Consider the following 23,324-nt stretch of genomic DNA (forward strand, 5'->3'; position numbering starts at 1 on the left):
ACGGACGTATTTTCTTCTTAGGTTTTCCCTCCTGAGGCCCAGAAGATGGTTTCTTGAATAATTTTGTCTTTTCAGTTGGTGGAGAGGAAACAGAAGGTCCATGGCTCACCTTCTGAGTTGAAAGTACCTCAGGAGCTAGTCCCTCCCTCTCCTTTACACCTCGGTGATGAGATTTTTTGGGACTGGGCCTGTCAGACCTATCAGAGGTCTTTTGTAAGGCCTTAGTAGGAGGTTCAGTCGGAGTTAAATGGAAAGACCTACCCCTCTTTTTAGACCTCCTTGACGATGTTGCTGAGGAGGAATCATCACTCTCACTAGATACTTCCTCTTTACGTGACTTCAGCTTCTGCAACTAGGTTAGCAGACGTCCTTCCCTGTTTTTCAGAGTCTTGGTAGAAAAGGTCCTGCAGATCTTACAATCAGTGGCCTTATGATGCAGTCTTTATGCTTGTCCTCAATGTAAAGTCTTTTCTTAGAACAAGTAGCACAGGCTTTATATAAAGCTTTCTTCTCCTTGTCTGACATCCTTGAAGAGAAAAAGATGAAATCCATAAGTTGTAGCGAAATCTGAGCAGAGCTCAGTGGAGACTCCCTTAGTACAACGTGCGGTAGAAAATCTTAGGCTCTGAGGCTCTCTCAGGAAGGTTCTATGAGGTGAGGCTAATCTGATTGGTTGTTGCATGATTTTGGTCTCTTTTGCAAAAAGAGGTGGATATGCGACAAAATGAGATGGGGCCTCGGCCTTTCTTTCTCTTTCGTACCTACTGCTATGTTATTTTTTATTTATCGAGGCTCCCATTCCGACAACGGGGAATGATACAAGCTATGGGAATCTATGAAGGTTCCAACACTGGAGTAACAAAGCAAATATCTCTTGACATGCATAATAAGGATATTCCAAATCACATTGTAGTTATGTTGCAACACAGAGGAACAAAACTCATTCCAGAGTTCCTTTATAACGTCATGAAACTCCAAGGTGACTTATCATATCCTTTTAATATTTGGCAGAGGGTATTTTATTTGTTATAATACATGGTGACACCATCACCCATCCCACAAACCGCCTAAATATGTGGTGCCTTGCACCTTCGTATTAAAGAGATAGTATGGCTGCAGAGAAAGCATACAAGCACAACATGCAGTGGGAAGCTAAACACACCAACAATCATTCATTTGTCACAAAAGATATTAGAATCATTTTATGTAAGTCAGAATAAAAAACATGCTGTAAGCCAGAATCAGCAGAAACATGCAGAGAGATTCTGTCTTTCCTGTAATTGCACATGATGTGCAAAAACTAAAGATGAAGACAAAAAATGTTCTTTTATTCTAATTACTAGATATTGTAGAAAGACAGATCAGAGGAATGTAAAGCCAGTTTTGTTGTATAAACTGCAGCTGTATTTCTACTCTTTGACCTGCCTTTCACATAGGCCTTTTGGCTTTGGCAGCAGGCATTATGATCTCACAACTCAACTGTGATAACTTATTGGGGATCATCCGCTTAGTCATGTTCAAACTCAACAGCAATAAGGAAACTAGAGACAGAGTTTTATACTAGGATTGCAGGCTCTCATGTACTGAAAAACAAATAAAACGATAAAGAGTCCATGATCCACAATACAGAGAATATGAGGATGTACAAAGCGGTGTTATGGTAACGTTAACTTATTAGCCGGCACTCATTGGCATGGGAAGAATTCTTGACGGTGTTCGACGGATTAAAAGGGTGTTGGTTGAGAGGGTGCATGTGGGATAAAGAGCCACTTTTTAAACTCAGAATGGCCAATGAGTATTCCGAAGGAGGCAAGCAAGTTGCCCTTTCCAATGCTCAGACAGTAAAATGCCAATGGGATAACACTCTGAAGGGTTAAATTGATCTTAAAGAACCCAGGCCCAGATCAGTGAAAAGCACGCCAAATAAGGTACAATTGTTGTAGGTAAATAGGCTCCGTTACAGAATACAATGGCAAGTATTTATAATCAAAGCGGTATTTTTGTCGGTTTTGATCAAGAGTCTGCCAGACGCATTTTCAATCCTCTGCCGCTTGCTTAGGACGTTTTTAGTAGTCTGAGAATAACACTGGTAGCGTACACTACAATGGAGTATGTTTCATAGGTATTTCAACTGAGATTGACTACAGCAATTATTTGACGCTTGAATGGCAGGTATGAGTCAGTCAGAAAGGTGTATGACCATGTAGACCAGGGTTATGGTTTGTGGCAGATTTGGGGTTTTGTGACTATGTTGACCTAGGTGCTGGGTTCTCACTATATTGGTCAGGTTAGGGGTATGTGACTGTGGACTGGTAGAAGTGTATATGAGCTGGTCAACCAGGGTTGGAGTTTGTGTCTACAAAGGCCGGGGCTGAGGTTTCTAACTACATTGACCTAGTTAGAGGTAGTACTAGTGGGAAGGCAATTGTGATGTGGCGTAGTGATACTGGAAGCTAGCAGCTGAAAACATAGACCTCGGTGATCATTTTGCCTTGTCAAGTTGTCAGGTGACTAGCAGCTGGAGGTCACACTCCAAATCTATTTAAAATCAATAAGTTGTTTCTGAGCTGTACTATTTAAATGAAGAAAAACGTTTTGTGAGTGTGTTTTCCTTATTTGAATAAATGCTAAAATACTTCCTTCCCCATGAAATTAATAATTTGACGATGTAACAATGATCTCCGTTTAGCTCCACTGAGCTTGCACCAACATCTAATAGTACATGCCTGGATCCAGAATGCTTCAACTATCCTTGCCAAACAAAGTGCTTCAAATTTCCATTTGCACTGCATTGTGTGTGCCCAGCCAGTGTTACAGCAAAGAAAGGCCTGTCTACCCCCTTCTGTATGACCATATATGTCAGCAAAGATCTTCTGCTGATGCACTGTCAGAAGGGTGTTACCCTATTAGCACTAGGACCTTCCTCTTCCCAATGAGCCAATCCATTATTCTTGAAGCACATGTTGTGTAATGGTATAGGTGCCAAAGGAGCATTTGGATGGGGTGGTTAGATTGTAGATCACACTTGGAGTGGTGAACATTTATGAACTCCTAGGGAGTACTTTAACAGTGGAGGCGCTCTATACCAACATTCCACAGCAAGCCACCCTGGAAGCTGTGGAGGCCACTCTCCGGATGGAAGAGTGGACCTCACCCACGCCAATTTCCTTTATTATGGCCTGCGCTAGCATAGCATTGACGGAGAACTTCTTCCAGTATGGGTCCCAATTATTTCACCAGATCCAGGGGACCTCAATGGGTTCTACCTTTGCCCCTAGCCTAGCCTACATTTATATGGCCACTTTTGAAGACCAATGCATCCATTCAGCACAAAACCCCTTTGGTCAGAACATAACACTCTGGCGCAGGTATATCGATGATATACTGGTCCTCTGGCAAGGGGACCGGGAGAGCTGCAACGCTTTCTGTGCCTGGATCAACCATCAGAATCCATTCCTCAGATTTACAGGCACTGTCTCAGATACAACGATACCATTCCTAGACTTAACAATCTGCTTAGACCAAGAAGGACTGAGCACCTCCCTTTATCGTAAGGAGACAGATAGGAACAGCCTTCTCCTTTACAATAGTCATCACCCCAGGGCCCTGAGGGATAACTTACCCTTCGGCCAGTTTCTCAGGGTACGCAGAAACTGCACCACCAGCTCCGACTACAAAAAGAAGTCTGTTCTGCTCCAACACAAACTACAGGATAGAGGGTATCCAACCAGATTGATTCACGATTCACGCAAAAGGGCCCTCAATAACCCTGGAGAGGCCCTACTTGAGACACACCAGAAAGAACCTGACAACCTGATCACTTGCGTGACTTGCTTCACAAAAAATTCATCGGTTCTGAAAAAAACTGTGAATAAACATTGGGGGATATTGAACACAGGGGGGCTAGACATCCCACGTCCCCGATTTGCCTTCAAACGCACGTCCAATCTAAAAGACGCCCTAATCCATACACGCCCTAAAAAACAAAACATCTCTGGCCAAAGTACCTTGTGGGGGCTCCCACGAGTAGTTGGTCACTACCAGTGCGGGGGTTGCGTTGTATGCCCACAGACAGTACAGTGCAAGGAAATTAAATTGTCCGGTACGTTCACCTGGCAGTTGAACAAACACGCGAACTGCAATAGCACCAGATGTATTTACATGCTGACCTGCCCGTGCGGCAAAAATTACATCGGTAAGACAATGAGGCAGGTGAAGTTAAGGATCATGGAGCATAAGAGCAACATCCGGTGCTCTAGAACACACACCAGACTCTATGAACACTACATCCAACATGGCCACCAGGCGGATAGCATCAAGTGGCTAGTACTTGAATCTCACCCATCAATTACACAACAAGCCCTGTTCAGGATTGAACAGCGATGGGTACACCGCCTCCAATTGGATACACTGGGCCTTAATGACTCCATCCCTTGGTCATCACTGTCTAGATGATCCCCATTTGGGCAAGTAGGCACTACTCCACCACCTGCCTAGACGACAAGCTGCACCAAAAATGTGTTTTTTTGGGGGGGTGAGGTAGGACCATAGCCATGGAGCTGCTGTTTTTATCCCAAGATCCTCACATGGGTTTCCTCCCCCTCCCCTTCCCCTACCCCCCTACCTACTACCCGATCCTCTGATACTACACCGCTTTGGGATCATCTGATTAATTCGTCCCCATGAGAACGCGGCCCCCACCACACTGGTTATTTATTAGGCCCGCATTCCACACTCCCCCCGAATCCTGTTGGGACCATTGAGAAGGGTCAATTAGTACCTCTTCCCCGTCCTACATTAGACACTCGCTTCCCTTTCCCTTAAATACCAGGTTCCCCTCATCACTTTGAGTTTTCAGGCTATCGGTACAACAACACGGACTCCAGGACGTGTAACTGTAAACATCTACCTGTCCCGCTGTTTATTCCTCAAGTTATCCGTGTCTAGCACCCTGTCTGAGGTAATTTGATTATACTGTGAGCATTACAAGATGCAGTGTCCCTTTGTATTCCACACAGGCACTGACGTTCACCAACACCCCACCTTAAGATGGCCGCTGCTTTTACTCCAAGACACTAGCAGCTTTTTCACAACATCTATACACCTCCTTGACGCATGCGCAGACATGATTGCCGGGGATCACGCCCACAAGCAGAGCCCTCGATGCGGAATCACGGACAGCTTTTAAACCCGGTAGTTTCAGGAAACCGGCTCCAGCTGTTCCGCTCTACCTTCGGAGCGCCGCGCGTGTGGGTAGGTTTGCGAGCTATGGCTGCACGCACTAGAGGTAAGAAATGTGTCAGTGTGATAATTGCCGGTCTCTTGTGGTATGCAGGCTTTCACCGCATTTTGTTGGCGGTATTCAACCACAGACTTCGAGGGTCCCTTTGAGCAAGTGACATGCCCGCACCAGACCTCTGCAAAAATTGGCGGCCTTTGTACATGATCCCCATCGGATGATGTAAGCCGGGTCATAGGGGAGTGTTAGGGTGCTCGGCAAGTTGTCTCACATCCCCCCGGACCCCCAAAGGGATGTTATCAACAGGGCCCCTGCCTTGTTTTAAGCTGAGTAGCCTTTTTCATGCCCTGTTCGTCCGCTTATAATCATTGCTTGGGGTACACTGCGCGCTAATCAATCAGGAGGTCCTGGGGGCATATGTTGGCTCGCTGTGATCTTGGAGGCGAGGGCGAGTACAACAATGAATATGCTTAGACACCTGATACCCAGGCATCTTTCCATCCACCACTATCCTAGTGCCTTTCCCATTCTTACAAATCTTCCCCCCTTTTTAAAGCTGGCATCCGGTGCGTCTCTCTCCCTTTCCTTCATAGGTACCTTACCTTATCGTGCTGCCCCACGAGAACAGACTGCGGGGCCCATTAGGGACTCCCCGAGGGTAAGGATTAGCCCTTGTATTCCATCCCTTGTGACATCTTCATCCTATTTCTGTTCCTAAACCTTTATATTGTACATATGGGACTATGGGCAAATACTGATGAGATGCCCTCTGATTGTGTTTTTAATTTCAATGTATGTGTGTATTCACTTTGAAGAGCTATGGTGATCGGTTGTTCTTGAGATCACGCCACTGTAAATGTTTGGCTTATTTATGTACATTTCTTCTAGGTCACCACACTAGAGCAGGACCTCCTAGCCTGCCCCCTTACTGACCCAGCGAGGTTGTATTTTTACCTTTCTTTCTCCTTGTTGTTTTTCACCACTGTGTAGTACTGAGCGCCTGAGGTCTTGAAGAATTGCCAGTTGGGCAAGAAACATGTCGACCTAATGAGAGGGTTTGAGTTAGTCCGCTGTGTACCTTACAGTCCCTATCTCCCCTCCCACTCTTTTAATCAAGGGAGTCAGCCACGTGAATAAAGGTCCTTGTGGACTGACCCACCTTCTTTTAAACCACCACTCCCTCACGACTTCACTTTCCCTTGACCCCTCACACGCACTCAACCATTGGCTGGAACAAAAGTACTCCGACAAAGAGCACCTATTAGGCGCCCGTCAGACATTGCAGCGCCAGTCTGACGAGGAGCAGGAGGCCAATGATGAAGCATGACATCTAGCTCACTGGGTGTGTGAGGTCTTCTAGTTCCAACAAAGGAACACCCAGTTCCCTGTCTTTGCTCTCCTCCTCTACACACGCACACTGTCTTGTCTATCCCCCGGGGAACTTTGCACCATTGTTGTGTATAGTACTTTAACAGGTATCAAAGAATGTCAACTAGGGCTGAAACGCTTTCACAGATCCAGATTGAGTGGCGAGACCTGCAGTCTTGATCAGTGAGGACCCATACATACTAACATTTCATCTAGCAACACAGAGCCTTGCATTGAATACAATTGTGCGCTGCAGACAGCCTGAGCAGGCCAGCTCTGATGGGTAACCCATAAGGTTAATGGGTTACCAGCAGTAGGGTGACTCGGGGAACAACAGAGTGGCTCACCAGTAGCTAAAGTCTTCTCTGGACTACACCTAAATTGTATTCTTAAGCAAAATACGCCTTACATGAGCATTCAACACTACACTTCAAACAATTTTCACAAAGCACTAGAAGTTTTAAATGCAACCCCACCAGCAGCCAATCATCAGGCCGGTCTCCATATCACAAAACAACCGTAGTTGTTGGGGACACTTGCACCCAAAGTTGTTCATTTTGAGCACAACACGTACTGAAATATGTTGATGCCTGCAAACGTAAACCTTGAAAAAAAGAACATCTTTTGTAATGACAGTGAAAGGCAAACATTCTGGTGAGATAAACAAATTCCATTGTTTTATGCCGAGACAGCCTTTGCTGAAGTGTGCAGATGCCTAGATAAATGTGCCACTTTTACGAAGAAAATTACAGTTCCCACAAATTGCTCGTCACAATGTCAATGAGCCTTCATTTGACCACTTGAAAAAAAATCAATGTTTTCAAAGATTATAAATATAACTTTTCTCCATCTCTCTGTTATTACGCACCGTGAATGGGGAGAGCGGGCCAACCCTGTGGCTGTAGCGCCGAAGGGCCTCTCTGATGTGGCTGGGCTGTATGGCTTCGCTCGGTGGCTCCGCGCCACAGGCTGCAGGGAGCTGCAACAGAAAAACGCAAAGTGGGACCAAATCAGAAACACACAACCGGCCGACGGTGCAGAAAACGGGAAACTTCAAACTTGGATCACTTTCAGATTTTTGATTCTTAGAGTGGACTTAGATTTTCGCTGCGGCACATTGCACCAGAGAAAAAACACTTTTCACAAATCACAGCAGACTTTTTACATGACCTCTACTTAACAGACCTACCAGGTGCTTGTCTTGAGCTCTAAATCTGTCACCTTTGGCCAATGCAGCTGCAGCTCATGAGAGCAAAAGTGACTCAAATTCAAAGCAGGACTTTTTATCATTTCACCAAACTGGAAGACTTAAAAAACGACTTGGCTTATTCTTCCTCGCTTGTAAATCTGGACCGTTTTAATAATAATTTATTGTACGTTTAAAATCAAATTTAATGTGAAGTGTATAACATGATATGGAGTAGCAGGTTGATGTTAAAAAGCCACAACTTATGTTCTGAATTCAGAAACAGAACTCTTACCAGAAGCTGAACAAAGGTTGCCAAAAGGAATGGGCCTTATTAAACAGTTTTTAGGAACCATACAAAAGGGGCAGTTTCCAAGGCATTTTAGCCCGGGGAGGAGGACAGAAACGAGGGAAGATTCATTGAGAACATGTCAGCAGGCATTGAGCTTCAGTTTTTTTTCTATTTTACTGTGGTTGCAGGAGTGAGAGGAAAAATCACACTGTAAGAGAAAAAGAAAGGCACAGTTCTAAATATATTTCAAAACGGTGGTGTGGATCAACGTGAATAAAAGACACATTTTGTTCAACAGGCAATCAGCAGGTTTGGCTTAAGCAATACCTTTTCCAATAACTTCTTGGGAGTGCCCCCCTCCCGACCTAACACTGCAACTATACAGTCCTGCCGAGTACCACGCATCAGGAGTTAGACTAACGCATTTCAGTGTGGTGCTCCGCATCACCGCACTGAAACGCATTGTAACGCATAATGCATAGTCTCAGCTGTCACAGAAATCTCGCTGTAAACATTGTGGGTGGCAGAACGCACCATTGTTTGAAGCCCATCTAAAAAAACTTACTGCAACCTGTTTTGCGACCCTAAAGTCACTCAAGCGATTCCTTCCACTTCTCCATAGGGAGGCGAAGGAGACTGTTTTGCGTGCTCTGATTCTGTCAAGGCTTGATTATGCCAATGCTCTCTATAGTGGTCTCCCTAAATACCTTGTAAAGCGAATGCAGATCATTCAGAACGCGGCCGTGCGACTTCTGTTCCATCTTCCTCGAAGAACTAGTGCGCGTGCCCATCTTCGTGAGCTCCACTGGCTCCCTGTGGCGCATCGCATTATGTTTAAATCATTGGTTTTGGCCTTTCGGGCCCTGCACCAGCAAGGCCCACAATATTTGCACAAGAGGTTTTCCTTTTACACGCCTCATCGTGCTCTTCGATCGGCCAATCTTCGTCTGATGTCTATGCCTAAAATCAGATATGCGAGACTGGGCGGTCAGTCAATTTCAGTCCAAACAGCACGGGCCTGGAATGCCTTGCCGCTCTCTCTGCGATCAGCAACTACATTGGCAGGATTTAAGAAAGGGCTAAAAACCCATCTTTTTAATCTTAGTATCTAGTTCTCTGCTTCTTTCTTTTTGGACTGGGTCAGTTTAGTGCCTACATATCGCGCCAGGATACTCTGTAGTAACAGAGCGCGTAATAAAATATTTTATAACATAACATAACATAACATAACCATTGGCCTGCACGGGCTCTTCACAAGGGCTTGGGGCAATCCCAGCAGCCGAGCAGGCTCACACTGCTGCTGCAATGCAGCTCTTCATTCCAGCGGTGCTGCTGGGCTCTGAGTTACTAAGACAGCCTGAGGTCATAGCCCGGCTGGGTAGCGTTTAATAGCTACTACCGAGACAGCCGGACCTGCCCCAGTCAGGTTCAGTGACAACTTTCGGGCTGTGGTGCTGTCGGGTAGGGGGTAGGGGGAAGGGGCAGGAGGGGTTGGGAGACATGAAGTCCTGCTGCCAGAGCGTGGCAAGTTAAATTTTCACAAAATTGTTCATTGATCGTGTGTTTTTTTCATGATACCATATAAATGGAAGGATACAAGAAGCACTCCTGCTGGATTTTTTTATTTTTGATAAGGCTCCACAATTGTCTTATTGAAATGCTTTGTATAAATGCCTTGTTTTAAGAGACAGAAAACAGAACACATAGAAAGTGCGAGAACAGAGTTTAGTCACAATAAAAAATGATTAATTGGTGGTGCCATACTCATTTTAGGAATTATATTGAGTTGCAAGGTGATTACATCCTGTGAAAAATGAGGACATACAGAATAAAACATTTACTTTTAATAGCTGCAGCAGGTGTTGAGTTAATTCCTCAATGTTCTTTGCAGCTTAACCACAGGGCTTTAATAAAAAACAACTAGAATGCTAATTTTTTTCTATTTGTGACAAATGTAAGGTACTTGGTGCCATGCTGCTTCAATATGAACTCTTGAAATCAAAGCCAATCCTATGGAGCAACCTGAATTGAAAGAGAACTGAGAGGTTAATGACATGAAACCACCTGTTTAACCAAATGCGAGGGGACGTATGGGGTTTTAGTAACTTATGGCTACAAATATTTTAAAAAAGAGACTCCTAATCAAGTGCAGCAGGTCCTTTTCCCTTTTCCGCACACTACCCATCCTCTCTACTGCTGAAAACATAATTCATTTTTGAGCTGTAACAGTTTCCTAAAAATCTTTACGCAATCAATATCCTGCTGTGGTACTTTAGCTTTTAACCAAGTAATCCCCTGCTCGTATTTCTTCATCACTACAGGGAATGGACCATGTATCACTGGATCTTTCTAAGGCTCACCTCCGGGCCATACAATAGCTATTTTACATGCTGACCACAAATCACTGGGCCCTACAACTTCAAACAACTGGTTCAGATCGATCCACAACACCTTCGAAATTTTGAAAAATTGATCCACCTGTTTATACCACTCTAAGGGCCTCTCTTTCAACCTCAGGAAATAAGTTGAATAAGCCGCAAGGTCACCTCTACTCCAAGGTAGATGTATATAACCTCCACTTGGTACTTCCTAGCAAAGGGAAAGCCTTGACACCCATTCCCGTTTCCCCCACAGGATGAGGTTCTCCAGTTGTTCTTTTAGAACCCTTTCTTTTTGTCCATCTTTCTTCCCATTTGTCCAATGTGCTCCAAATCTGAATGTTTAGAATTAATTCTCGAACTTGGGTCTTCAATCCTGGTAATCTCAAATTCTCTATGTCCTGACCGCTATATGCAAGTCTATGAATTTTCTGTAAAGCCTTTGTTCGTTCTATATCAACATCACATCTCTGTGCCAAATCAGATCATTTCTAACGAGTGTCTCACTCTTCTAGTGACATCTTTACTCATAACTAACAATTAATTCTGTTGGTAGGTATCTATTAAATTAAGCTGCAAGCTCCCAGTTATCATTTAATCGAATTCAGTTTTTAATTTAACCACATCTATCAAATCTACCTCTACAGCCAATTTGATAGTTTCATGGCTCAACGTTGCACTCTAATCTTCATTTGAGATATTATTATTCTGTTCCTTCAACCATTGCTCTAAATCTGGGACAGCGAATAGATGTTGACTCTCAGAAGTCATTTTTTGTTTTGTCCTGTCTATGGGTGCACTATTTTGTACATTCTGGAGAGTTTCCCATGCAGGTGAAACCATATCTGCCAATCCAGGAAAAGACCTTATAGGTCTGAATCCATTCTGTACTACAGAAGGGTCTGCACTTGCTGCACATGGTGAGCTTGCACTCATTGGAGCCAATTGGACAAATGGCATTCTCTCGTTATCTACTCCTCGTTCTAGTACCTTCCCTTCTGTAGAAGGAGGCACTCTGCACTCTCTGACTTTCATTCCGAACCGGAATAGGATTGAACATAGAGACTGAAGGATCCACAGTAGCCGGTGCTGTAAGCGCATCCAGAAGTTTTGATGCTGAATTAGTGCTACAACTTCACAAAGAGTCTGGGACACACACTCCCATAACTCCCCCTGGTATACTCTTTATTGTACACTAATTACAACTCTTATCTAGAGTACAAAAGTTCCCTATCTCAATTAGGCCGGTTGACGACGTCTCACGACAAACCCCACAAAACCTTAGCAGACAATTACAACACAGTGTCTTCTGCACCTTTATTATATATCCCAGAATCTTAGGTCACGTCGGACCCGATAACAACTTCAACAACTTCCTCAACTTTGACAACTTAACACCACATTCACATGACTCTCATAACATCTCTGCCAGATATCACACAATCAATATTGTACCACAAGCTAAGCATATTCCTCATACACATAACCCTACTGATACCATCTCCTCTGCCACCTCTGTTTCAATGCACGCCACTGAAACTCCATCTATTCTCCACGCCTCGATCCTGGGTTCTGGACTAGGGCCTCTGGGGTAGGAGTCTAAACTGTTCTAGGTCAGGTTCTATATGCTTTACATCAAGAGCTGACCATCCGACACTGCTACCAGCTGCTGGAGCTAGCGCCCATGCTAACATTTATCTCCAGACCGATTGTCTGGATAACAGCATGAGAGGTAAAGGGAGAAAACAATTGCTTGTTAAAATCTCAATACAGTGTAACCAATGTAGTCACACAATGATCCACTCAACAATTTAATCTGAGTTTAGTAGCGTTTAATTACAAATTTAGGAACAAATCGATCTAGGCCAATCCCAACATTATTGTATAGAAATACAGGATAACCAAAATGAATCCAAATCTCCTGAAGAGATTTACCCTGTATAATATAAAACAGACAACTAACTCTATGAGGGTGACACTAATAATCAGGAAAAAGAATTGAGTATTAAACTGCATCAAATGGTTCTCCAAAGTAAGCATGAACTATCTCTCCCTACACTACTGTAAAAAGGGTAACCCTAAACTAAGAATCATTTACCAAAGGTGAAATCAGAAAGGTGTTAGCTGTCGGAGTCTTCTGTAGAAGGCACTCCAAAGATGGGTCAAGTATCATAAAGCCACACAAGCAGATACATAGATCTGTTCCTCGTGATGTCATAAGATGTCTCTTCTGCCCCTCACTATGTTTTAGCATAATATCAATTGCTTTCAGAGTAGATAGTCCCACATGACTTGCTAGTCATTTTCATTGGACTCCGTCCGGCACAACTGGATAATTGCACCACCTTTGCCACAGATGTCATTCTAAAGTCACCTGCCTGGAAATAATTCTTGTTACACGAATACATGTTTAAACTTTAGTTTACACATACACATTCTATTTTATTAACCTTACAATGGGACACATTTTATGTTAACTTCTCCTGCACATTAATATATAAATGTTGCATAGACATTTATTAGTCACGGTCTACACACAAATTCTTCTTGTGGAATATTTTAAATAGGCAATACTCTATTCTCCTTAGTGACAGTAACCACACAAAATATATTTGAGTGCTTGCTACTCATGATTATGATGCACTCCTATAGTATTTCAGATGGGATTAAAATTACACTTCTCCAGCTGTCTGTTGGGCTCTCTGGATTTGTTAACTAATTTTCAGTCAACCATATCTTATATGACTCACAAAACGAATGACAACACCTGTACAGTTGGTTAGCTTAGATAAAATCACAATTTCTATCAAAAAATCTGCCACCGGGAAAGCCGTTGGCCCCAATGGTAGTCCCAGTAGATGCTCTTAAATCCCAGTTAGCCTTAGGGGCCCCAATATTGACGCAGGTTTGCAATGCTGCGCTACAGGGATCCATTCCACCTACCTGGACTGACAGTTTAATTGTCCAAATCTTCAAAAAGGGAGGGAGGGGGAGGCTAAATGCTATCGCCCAATATCCCCCCTGGACTCATCCACTGAGATTATTATTATTATTATTATCATTATTTAATTTTATAGAGCGCGTAGTCACCCGTAAGTATCCCAGCGCTAAAATCAGTACAACTAGGAGTCAGCAAGGGAAGGGGAGAGACAGTTTAAGGGAAGAGGTGGGTTTTCAATTGCTTCCTGAACCGTAGGTAGTTGGATTCGGTTCTCAGGTAGTGCGGTAAGGCGTTCCAGAGACGTGCGGTGTGAACCGAGAAACGTCTTCCTCCTGTTCGGGCCTTCTTAATTCTGGGGGTGACAATGAGGTGTTCCTGGTCGGAGCGGAGGGATCTAGGGGCTTTGTATGGTTTGATAAATTTTTTTAGGCTTGGGGGACCATTGTTTTGGAGCAGTCTGTGTGCTAGGCAGAGAGCCTTGAACATCACACGTTCTCTAACCGGAAGCCAATGGAGACACTTCAGCACTGGTTTGGCTGAGGCTCTGGCCGGGGTGTTAGTAAGGATCCGGGCAGCTGCATTTTGGACCCTTTGTAGTTTATTCAGGGTTGCCTCTGGGGCCCCTAAGTAGATGGAATTACTAAAGTCGAGCCTAGAAAGAATCAGTCCTTGGATCAGCAGTTTTTGAGAGTTGTGGGGGAGTAGAGGCAGGATCTTTCGAATTGACCTGAGCAGTCCAAAACACGTACCGGCTACCTTTTTTGCCTGTGTTGCAAAAGATAATTCCTTATCGAGCCAGACACCCAGGCTTTTTACCTCTGGTTTCGGATCTGGGATCGGGCCTAAACAGGGTGGCCAGATTTTATGAAGTGAAGTGGGTCCCTTCTGGCCAAGGAGGAGAATGTCAGTCTTTGAGCCGTTGAGTTTCAGAGACGATCTATTCATCCATCCTTGTATCTGCGTCAGACAGTTGTAAAGGTCCGCAGGTTGTTGTTTCGGATGAGAAAGGGACACCACTAACTGAGTGTCGTCGGCATAGCTGACGATGCTCACTCCGAACGGGATAACAACCTCCTCCAATGGGGACATGTAGATGTTAAATAATGTGGGGCTCAGGGAGGAGCCCTGAGGCACGCCACATTGGAGGGGAGTGTCGGAGGAGCAGGTGTTGTTCTCCCAGATTTGAAAGGAGCGTTGACTCAAAAAGGACGATATCCAGGACAGAACAGTTCCTTCCACACCGACGCTCATGAGTCGTTGGATGAGGAGCTGATGGTTGACGGTGTCGAAGGCCGCACTGAGGTCGAGGAGGATCACTGCCACTGATCCTCCTTCGTCTAAGAGTGCTCTGGCCTCCTCCACCGCCATGAGAAGGGCAATGTCGGTGCCCTGCCCGGGGCGGAAACCCGTCTGCGAGTTTTTTAGACGGTTGTTGTTCTCCAAAAATTGTGACAGCTTTCTGTTCACCATTTTTTCCGCGATCTTGCTGGTTCCCGGGAGGAGGGAGATTGGTCTATAGTTTGCCAGGTCGGCAGGGTCAAGGGAGGGTTTTTTTTAGAAGTGCCTTGACGACTGCCGCCTTCCAGCTAGGGGGGACGACTCCTTGTTGAAGGGAGGCGTTGATGAGGTGAGTGAGAGAAGGGGCGATCGAGGGTGCTACCTTTTTGAGAATACGTAAAGGGGCAGGGTCCCTGGGAGATCCGCTTTTAATAACTTGCAGCGAATCTTCGACTTCTTCTACTGTCACTTGTCCCCAGGAAGTGATGCATGGGAGGGTAGGAGAGTTGCTGGCTTCTCTCTCCTTGCTCGAACTAGTAGGTGGAATAGAGTCGTGGATTTTTTAGATTTTCTCCTTGAAGAAATTAGCCAGCTTGTGGCACTTTTCCTCATCAGCTTTGGGGTCTGGTGGGTCTCTCGGTCCCGAGTCAGGGACTTTGAGGAGTTCTTTTAAAATGGTAAAAGATTCTTTACTGGAGCTAGCGGAGTGTTCTATTCTCTCTTGGAAGAATAGACTTTTGGTTTTGCGGAGGGCGGTTTTGTAAATTTGTGAGGCGGTGTGATAGGCTTCCTTATTTTTGTTAGATTTGTCCTTCCTCCAAAAGCGTTCTGATCTCTTGCATTCCTGTCTCAGAGATTTGAGGGCCGGAGTATACCAGGGAGCCGGAGCCACTCTTTTTATGTGTTTAAGAGTGGTGGTTTTCGGGAGGAGTTGGTCTAGTGAAGATGTGAGCCAGGAATTGAATTGTTCGTTGGCCGTGACCGGATCCATGGAGAGGGCAGGTGTCGAATCTGAGAGTAAGCTGGCCCACTCTGCCGGTTCAAGCTTGTGCCAACGTAGGTCCGTCACTCGGATTTTGGGGGGTTGGGGGAGTGCTGTGGCAAGGTCCCAGGAGAAGGGAACAAGAAAGTGGTCTGACCACGGAAGGGGGATGGGGGGATCTGAGGTGATATCCCCAATATTGGTCAGGACGGGGTCCAGAAGGTGTCCTTTGTCGTGGGTGGGTTCGTTGTTGACAAGTCGGATGTTAAATGACCTAAGGTCCTGCAGGAGATCCAAAGGTAAGGGATCGATGGGGTCGTTAAGGTGAAGGTTGAGATCGCCCACGAGGAGGAAGTTCGAGGCAGAGGAGGCTGATTGTGATACCATGTCAATGAGGGCGTTGAGGAAATTCCCTGTTGTCCCCGGAGGGCGATAAATCAACAGAGATGGAGTGTGTCGGGGAGATTTGAAGGGCCAAATGGCAGCTTTCGCAGTCTGCAATGTTGGCGTTGCTAGTCCTACAGGCGATATGTTCTCTGTGGATAATTGCCAGCCCCCCTCCGCTCCCTTTAGGTCTATGTAAAGTTTGAATGAGGTAGCCTGGGGGAAGGGCAATGACAATATCCGAGTCCGTGCTAGCAGAGAGCCAAGTTTCTGTGAGAAACAGCGCGTCCAGGCCATGATCCTGTATCAATAAGTTGATTTCGTGCGCATGCTTAGGGAGGGAGCGGCAGTTAAGGAGGCCACTCTGTAGCCCCCGCTTTCCCAAGCCTTGTTCGGCTGGGTTACATCGTACACAGTTGGCGAAGGGTTTACCTTCAGCGTGGACGTAGTGACAGTCCTGCTTTTTTTCCTTGCGAAGGGCTCGAAGCATGTCACTTGTATACACCACATGTTTCTGCAGCGGATCCGGCAGAGTTCCTGGGCCTGGGGCCGGCTGGGCCCGGACGGGCCCAGACGGGCTTGCCTTTGGCGCGCCTTCGGCGCGCTGATGGCTCGCCCGCTGCGCCCGTCCGCTGCGCGTCCGGGTGTTACACATAGTTTTATCCAGAGAAAAGGACGTAGGGAGGTGTGGCCTGGAGAAGTGGGCGTGGCCTGTGAGCAGGCTCGCTCGCTGATGGCGGTGCTTGCAATTTCCTACCCCGTGGCAGCGTTCAGATCGGCTGCACGGGTAATTAGTAACAGGATGAGTGCCCCAACCAGCCTGGCAGGTGAGGGAAAGAAGCGTAAATTTTTAAAATCAATTCACACACAATATTTTTAAAAATGACACAATTTCAAACAGAGCTCCCGGCTGTGCCTCAGGAGTACAGATTCTGGGAAGGGCTGGGCGTCGGCACTTTATATAATCAAAGGGGGCGTGGCTTGTGGGCAGGCTCGCTTTATATAATCAAAGGGGGCATGGCCTGAGAAGTGGGCGTGGCCTGTGAGCAGGCTCGCTCGCTGATGGCGGTGCTTGCAATTTCCTACCCCGTGGCAGCGTTCAGATCGGCTGCACGGGTAATTAGTAACAGGATGAGTGCTCCAACCAGCCTGGCAGGTGAGGGAAAGAAGCGTAAATTTTTAAAATCAATTCACACACAATATTTTTTAAAATGACACAATTTCAAACAGAGCTCCCGGCTGTGCCTCAGGTGTACAGATTCTGGGAAGGGCTGGGCGTCGGCGCTTTATATAATCAAAGGGGGCGTGGCCTGGAGAAGTGGGCGTGGCCTGTGGGCGGCTCGCTTTATATAATCAAAGGGGGCGTGGCCTGGAGAAGTGGGCGTGGCCTGTGGGCAGGCTCGCTTTATATAATCAAAGGGGGCGTGGCCTGGAGAAGTGGGCGTGGCCTGTGAGCAGGCTCGCTCGCTGATGGCGGTGCTTGCAATTTCCTACCCCGTGGCAGCGTTCAGATCGGCTGCACGGGTAATTAGTAACAGGATGAGTGCCCCAACCAGCCTGGCAGGTGAGGGAAAGAAGCGTAAATTTTTAAAATCAATTCACACACAATATTTTTAAAAATGACACAATTTCAAACAGAGCTCCCGGCTGTGCCTCAGGAGTACAGATTCTGGGAAGGGCTGGGCGTCGGCACTTTATATAATCAAAGGGGGCGTGGCCTGGAGAAGTGGGCGTGGCTTGTGGGCAGGCTCGCTTTATATAATCAAAGGGGGCATGGCCTGAGAAGTGGGCGTGGCCTGTGAGCAGGCTCGCTCGCTGATGGCGGTGCTTGCAATTTCCTACCCCGTGGCAGCGTTCAGATCGGCTGCACGGGTAATTAGTAACAGGATGAGTGCTCCAACCAGCCTGGCAGGTGAGGGAAAGAAGCGTAAATTTTTAAAATCAATTCACACACAATATTTTTTAAAATGACACAATTTCAAACAGAGCTCCCGGCTGTGCCTCAGGTGTACAGATTCTGGGAAGGGCTGGGCGTCGGCGCTTTATATAATCAAAGGGGGCGTGGCCTGGAGAAGTGGGCGTGGCCTGTGGGCAGGCTCGCTTTATATAATCAAAGGGGGCGTGGCCTGGAGAAGTGGGCGTGGCCTGTGGGCAGGCTCGCTTTATATAATCAAAGGGGGCGTGGCCTGGAGAAGTGGGCGTGGCCTGTGAGCAGGCTCGCTCGCTGATGGCGGTGCTTGCAATTTCCTACCCCATGGCAGCGTTCAGATCGGCTGCACGGGTAATTAGTAACAGGATGAGTGCCCCAACCAGCCTGGCAGGTGAGGGAAAGAAGCGTAAATTTTTAAAATCAATTCACACACAATATTTTTAAAAATTACACAATTTCAAACAGAGCTCCCGGCTGTGCCTCAGGAGTACAGATTCTGATAATGGGGAGATTTATACTGGACAGATTAGATAACTGGACAACAGAGAATCAAGTTGTAACAGACGCCCAGCATGGGTTCTGGAGGGATATTGGGACTGTGGAGTAATGCATAAATCTCAACCTTCCTACTGGGAAATAAACGCTACCAAAAGAGGGACATAGTCATCACTGATTCACAGATCTAAGTAGCCCTTTCGATCTTGGGAATCACGCCAAATTGGCGAGGATCCCAATTGAAATAGGCGCACCGGATGTATTCCTATTTAACAGCAAGGATAAGATATGGGGAAGATGGGGAATGCACTTTAAGCTTCAGGGTTACTAGGAGCATCAGGCAAGGCTGTGTCCTTGCTCCTTTTTTATTCTCTTTATACATAAATGGGGTGGACAGCGTGCTACATGAGGTGGATGCAGATGTGCCGAAAATAGGCTCTCACCCAACACATGTACTCCGTTATGCAGACAATGCAGTATTAATATCTAGAAGTGCTAATGGACTTCAAAAGTTGATTAATACATTTTTAGCATATTTGGAGCAATAAGCTCCAAAGCTCCATCTGACTAAAACCTTTGTGATGGTTTGTGGAAGGGGGAAAGCAAGGAAAAGGGCCCACTTTATGAGAGACCATAAGCTAGAAGTTCAACATTTTTCCTAACTGGGTGTACTTTTTTAACTCTCTGGTACCGGGGGCCCCATATAGGAACAGCTAAGCTAACATGTATAAGGGCAACTGAGGCTCTCTTTAGATTTGCCTAAAAAATCATAAACCTGTAATCAAAATGGCGCAACTGTATAAGAGTAAATGCATCTAACCACAATTTATGGGCTGCACTATGGGGCATGGCAGAGAATACATTATTATCATTATAAATTCAGGAAAACACTTTCCTGTGTAGACTTCTGGCTGTTCCCCACTCGGTGCCAGGATACGTTACCCGCAGATAATTAAATGCATCACATCTAGAAGACACAGTTCATCTAAGTGCAATCATTAGCTGGTATACCATATGAGGCAAGACTGGGTCAAAATGTAAAAGAGAATTTATCGAAGACTGTCTTATGCCTGAACAACATGATAAGATTCCTTGGTTGGTATATTTGAATAAACTATTCAAAGAAATAAATTACAATATCTCCCTAAAGATTCCCACCAGTATCTTACAGTTCAGCAAGTAATAGCTGAACATGATCTTTATTATGAAAAGGGGGGCTGAAAGAGAAAAACGAGAAAGCCAAAAACTGACAGTATTAAGGCATCTGGCAGGGCCATTACACCAGGCCCTACCCGGCTATTCAATTAGGGTAACAAACGTCCAGGGGAGATTTTACCTTACAAGATTGAGGTTAGACACCATACATCATTCAGTTGCTTTTCCAAGAAAGGAGGCATGGTCAAAAAACGTACCTACATGCCCATGTAATGGGAAAGCCACCCAATCAACTGCACATTTTATGCTGTTTTGAAGTTTTATATTGATATTAGAAAGCACTTCTTAAGCCCCCTTTTTAACTGAGATATTGTTATTTTACAAAGATGCCTTGAATTTTTAATGTAAACTTGGGTCTGATGTGGTCTGTGTGCTGTCTCTGCCTGCACTGCACAAGCGATCTCTAGGAGGAAAATACTCAACCACCTAGATAGCATGACTTACAAAACAGATTAATAGGAATAATAGGCTTATGATGTATTATGATGCAGAAGTAGAATGAATGGCTGACACTAGTTGTATTATTTTGGATGATATATGCATATATTAGAAGCCAATTGTATGTACTTTGATGGCTAATCAGTACTACAGGATACTGTGAATACATCTTTTTGCACACATTATTGCACTTCAATGGCTAGTTTGCACATACGTTTTTATCTACTGTACTCTTATGTTAGCAATATATGTTTTTATCTTGTATATGTCATGCTCTATTATGGATCTAAAAAGATATATTTGATTTGACTCAAATTCTCTTTTGCTTTAAATCCACTTTAAATTATTTAGCCTATTTCACGTTTCTCAAATGCACAACAAGTACATCTTACACCTTCTGCACCCAAAAATGTCAATTCATACATAAAAAATGTGTCTTCATAAATTTCCATTTCTGCCATACTTTCCAAATCCCTTTTGAGTTAAAAAGTATACATCTCCAACATTTTTGTCTCACATAGTGAAGAACTAGGTTTTGTCTCATCTCACCTCACACTTTGCTTTCCTTCACCTATCTCTTCCACCAGCACTTGAACATGAACCTCATTATACGTTATTATGTGTTGTGATGGGTTGAACAGAGTTTCCACTGTAAAGGCGTTTTTTGTTCTCTTAACAACTTTGGTGCTGTTTGGAGAATCAGCATGAAACTTTCCAATAAAAAAGTTCTGAAACTTTCAGTTTGGCACGATGAGTTTCAAGCAGATCCGTCAAGAGGGGGGTCAATAGAATGGGGCGGAGGCAGGGTGAAAAAAGTAACATTTCACATTTTAATTCCTATAGGAATATTTTCTCTGGAATTACACTAAACTTAGTATGAGGTAGAACTATACTCAAGAAAGTGCCTTTGCTTGGTATGATGTAAATCCATCCAGTAGTTTTAGAAATGAGCATTAAAAAATGTTTAGGGGTGTTTGAAAAGGTTGAATTATAGTGATATCCGAGCACGTAATCCCCAGATGTCAGGAAATGCGGTTTCGTGAACCTCTGCGAATGTAACAAATATTTAAACAGTATGGAAACAAGGGAACTGTTTCTTCAAAGTGGTGTCCACAAAACTGAAGACCTCTGATTGGCTAGCTGCACCTAAGAAAAGTTGCAGTTGCAATTACAGGTTGGGGGAACTTGGCCCTGCATCCTGAAAAAAAGAAGGACATTTGTCATAATAAGGTAGGGAAAGCATATCATTTCCCCTGGCTGAGATAAGGGGGCTCAAAAAGACCCCAGTGTGAAGAAAAAGAAAACAGATTTTTCAGCAGGGTTTGTGGATGTTGGGGGTTTTCTTTGTGGCCCTGGAAATCAGCGAATGCACAGAAAGGGGCACATGCATCAAGCATTTTTAGAAATCGCACATTTTTGCGATTTCTAAAAATGCGGTTGCTTTTAAGAAATCGCAAATTTGCGATTTCTTAAAAGCAATGCATGATTACTTTTATAATTGCGAATTCGCAATTAGGGTGTCAAATTTACCGAGTGGTTGAACCACTCGGTAAATTTGCAAAAAGTGTTAAAAACGCTGCAAAAGCATTTTTTACACATTCATGTTACGGACACACATGTCCTTAGGACATGTGTGTGTGCAACATGATTCGAAAACAACATTTCATGGGTGCAGGGGGGGGTCATTTGAACCCCCCTCTCCACCCTTGAAATGCAATCAGGATTTGTGATTAGCAAAGTGCGAATTCGCAATTCCCATTCATTCCTATGGGCATTTTAGCCCATAGGAATGAATGGGAATTGCGAATTCGCACTTTGCTAATCGCATGATATTTGAGAATCGGTAAAAATTGCGATTTTTACCGATTCTCAAATATTTTGAGAAAATGTACATGCATCCCATTTTGCATTTCCTAATTTGCGATTCCCTAAAAATCGCAAATTAGGAAGTGCAAAATGAAACAATGATGCATGTGCCCCTAAGCTTCATGGCCACAAACGTATAACCACGGGAAGCTTTTGAGACTGTATTGGATCTTACACAGAGTTGATGGACCCAAATTCACGTCTGCTACCCCCACGGTAAGTCCAAAAAGTACCCAAAAGTAAGCAAGGATTTTTACAATAGGTTCTGCAAACCATACAAAATTAAAAGGTAAAAAATAAGGCCTGCAAAAGGCTGGGCTGTGCTGCCAAACCCCATTCACAGCAAAGTTTGGCCAAAACCTGCTGCAACACAGCTGAAGGCTGTGCGGAGCATAGGTTGGCCACTGCGCCTGGCCATGTGCCAGGCCCTCCATTCAAATCCTGCTGCACACAGCCAAATCCCATGCACTGCTGGGGTTTCACCTCACAGCAGTTTGAGTGCAGGGACCATTTGAGGCAAAGCCATGCAGCAGTGGTTGGCTGCCTGTGGCAGACTGGGCACAAGAAACTGCTGGGTGTGGTTTATGATCAAAACCCCCCAAAAAATAACTGAAGAAACCCAAAGGTTTAAGTGAAGCTAAAATTGGCTTTGCTTAAAATATTTAAATGTAGGTTAAAAACCTCAGGAATTCTCTGCATGCCACTACGTAAAGCTCCTAAAAGAACAATGTAAATAATTAACAATACATACTCACCCCGAGGCATATTACTACCTTCATGGTTTACAGTGCTATGGGAAATTTCATCAGCACTCTCATTTTTAAAATTATTCATGATATTTGTAATTACATATGTCGTATCAAGGTTGAGGTCACGAGATCAGCCAGTTTACCTTATGTTTTGGTCTGAATTCTTATTACCATTAGTTTTGGACATACAAGACAGAGTAGCGAGTCATCAGTAAGCACAGTTTAGATCTGATGAGTTAAACCATGATTACATGATTAACGTGTATAGTTTAAGGGCAATCCAATCACGTCTTGCGGCAGCTGGGATGCCTTAAGTCGGGTTAGATATATATATATATGTATGGAATTGGTCGATTCTAGCATCTTTCCAGGCTATTTAGATTGTAGACATTCATCATCATGCGCATATGTTGATAACATCGGGGCAGAGTTGTAAGCGTTATCTATACATATATTATTATGCCATCACAGTGCATTAATTGCACGGCTTTTGCAGGTAACTTTCTTGTGATTCTGTGGTCTAGTGATTCTGTGTAGCTAGTTATGAGAACCACCTTTTTCTTTCTTTTTTAACATTTAGATG

General features: G+C 44.6%; 1 protein-coding gene across 2 annotated transcripts in view; it reads right to left on the reverse strand.

Annotated features, from left to right (window-relative positions):
* The window catches only part of SUPT3H (SPT3 homolog, SAGA and STAGA complex component), a 1,963,693-nt gene that overhangs the window by 410,754 nt on the left and 1,529,615 nt on the right, over positions 1–23,324 (reverse strand). For both annotated transcript variants that reach the window (XM_086926226.1, XM_086926225.1), the window contains exon 10: positions 7,476–7,586. In XM_086926226.1, coding sequence (XP_086782352.1) covers positions 7,476–7,586 — 111 coding nt within the window. The remainder of the gene's footprint in view (positions 1–7,475; positions 7,587–23,324) is intronic.

This window comes from Lissotriton vulgaris, chromosome 6, assembly GCF_964263255.1.
Source record: "Lissotriton vulgaris chromosome 6, aLisVul1.2, whole genome shotgun sequence".
Lineage (NCBI taxonomy): Eukaryota > Metazoa > Chordata > Amphibia > Caudata > Salamandridae > Lissotriton > Lissotriton vulgaris.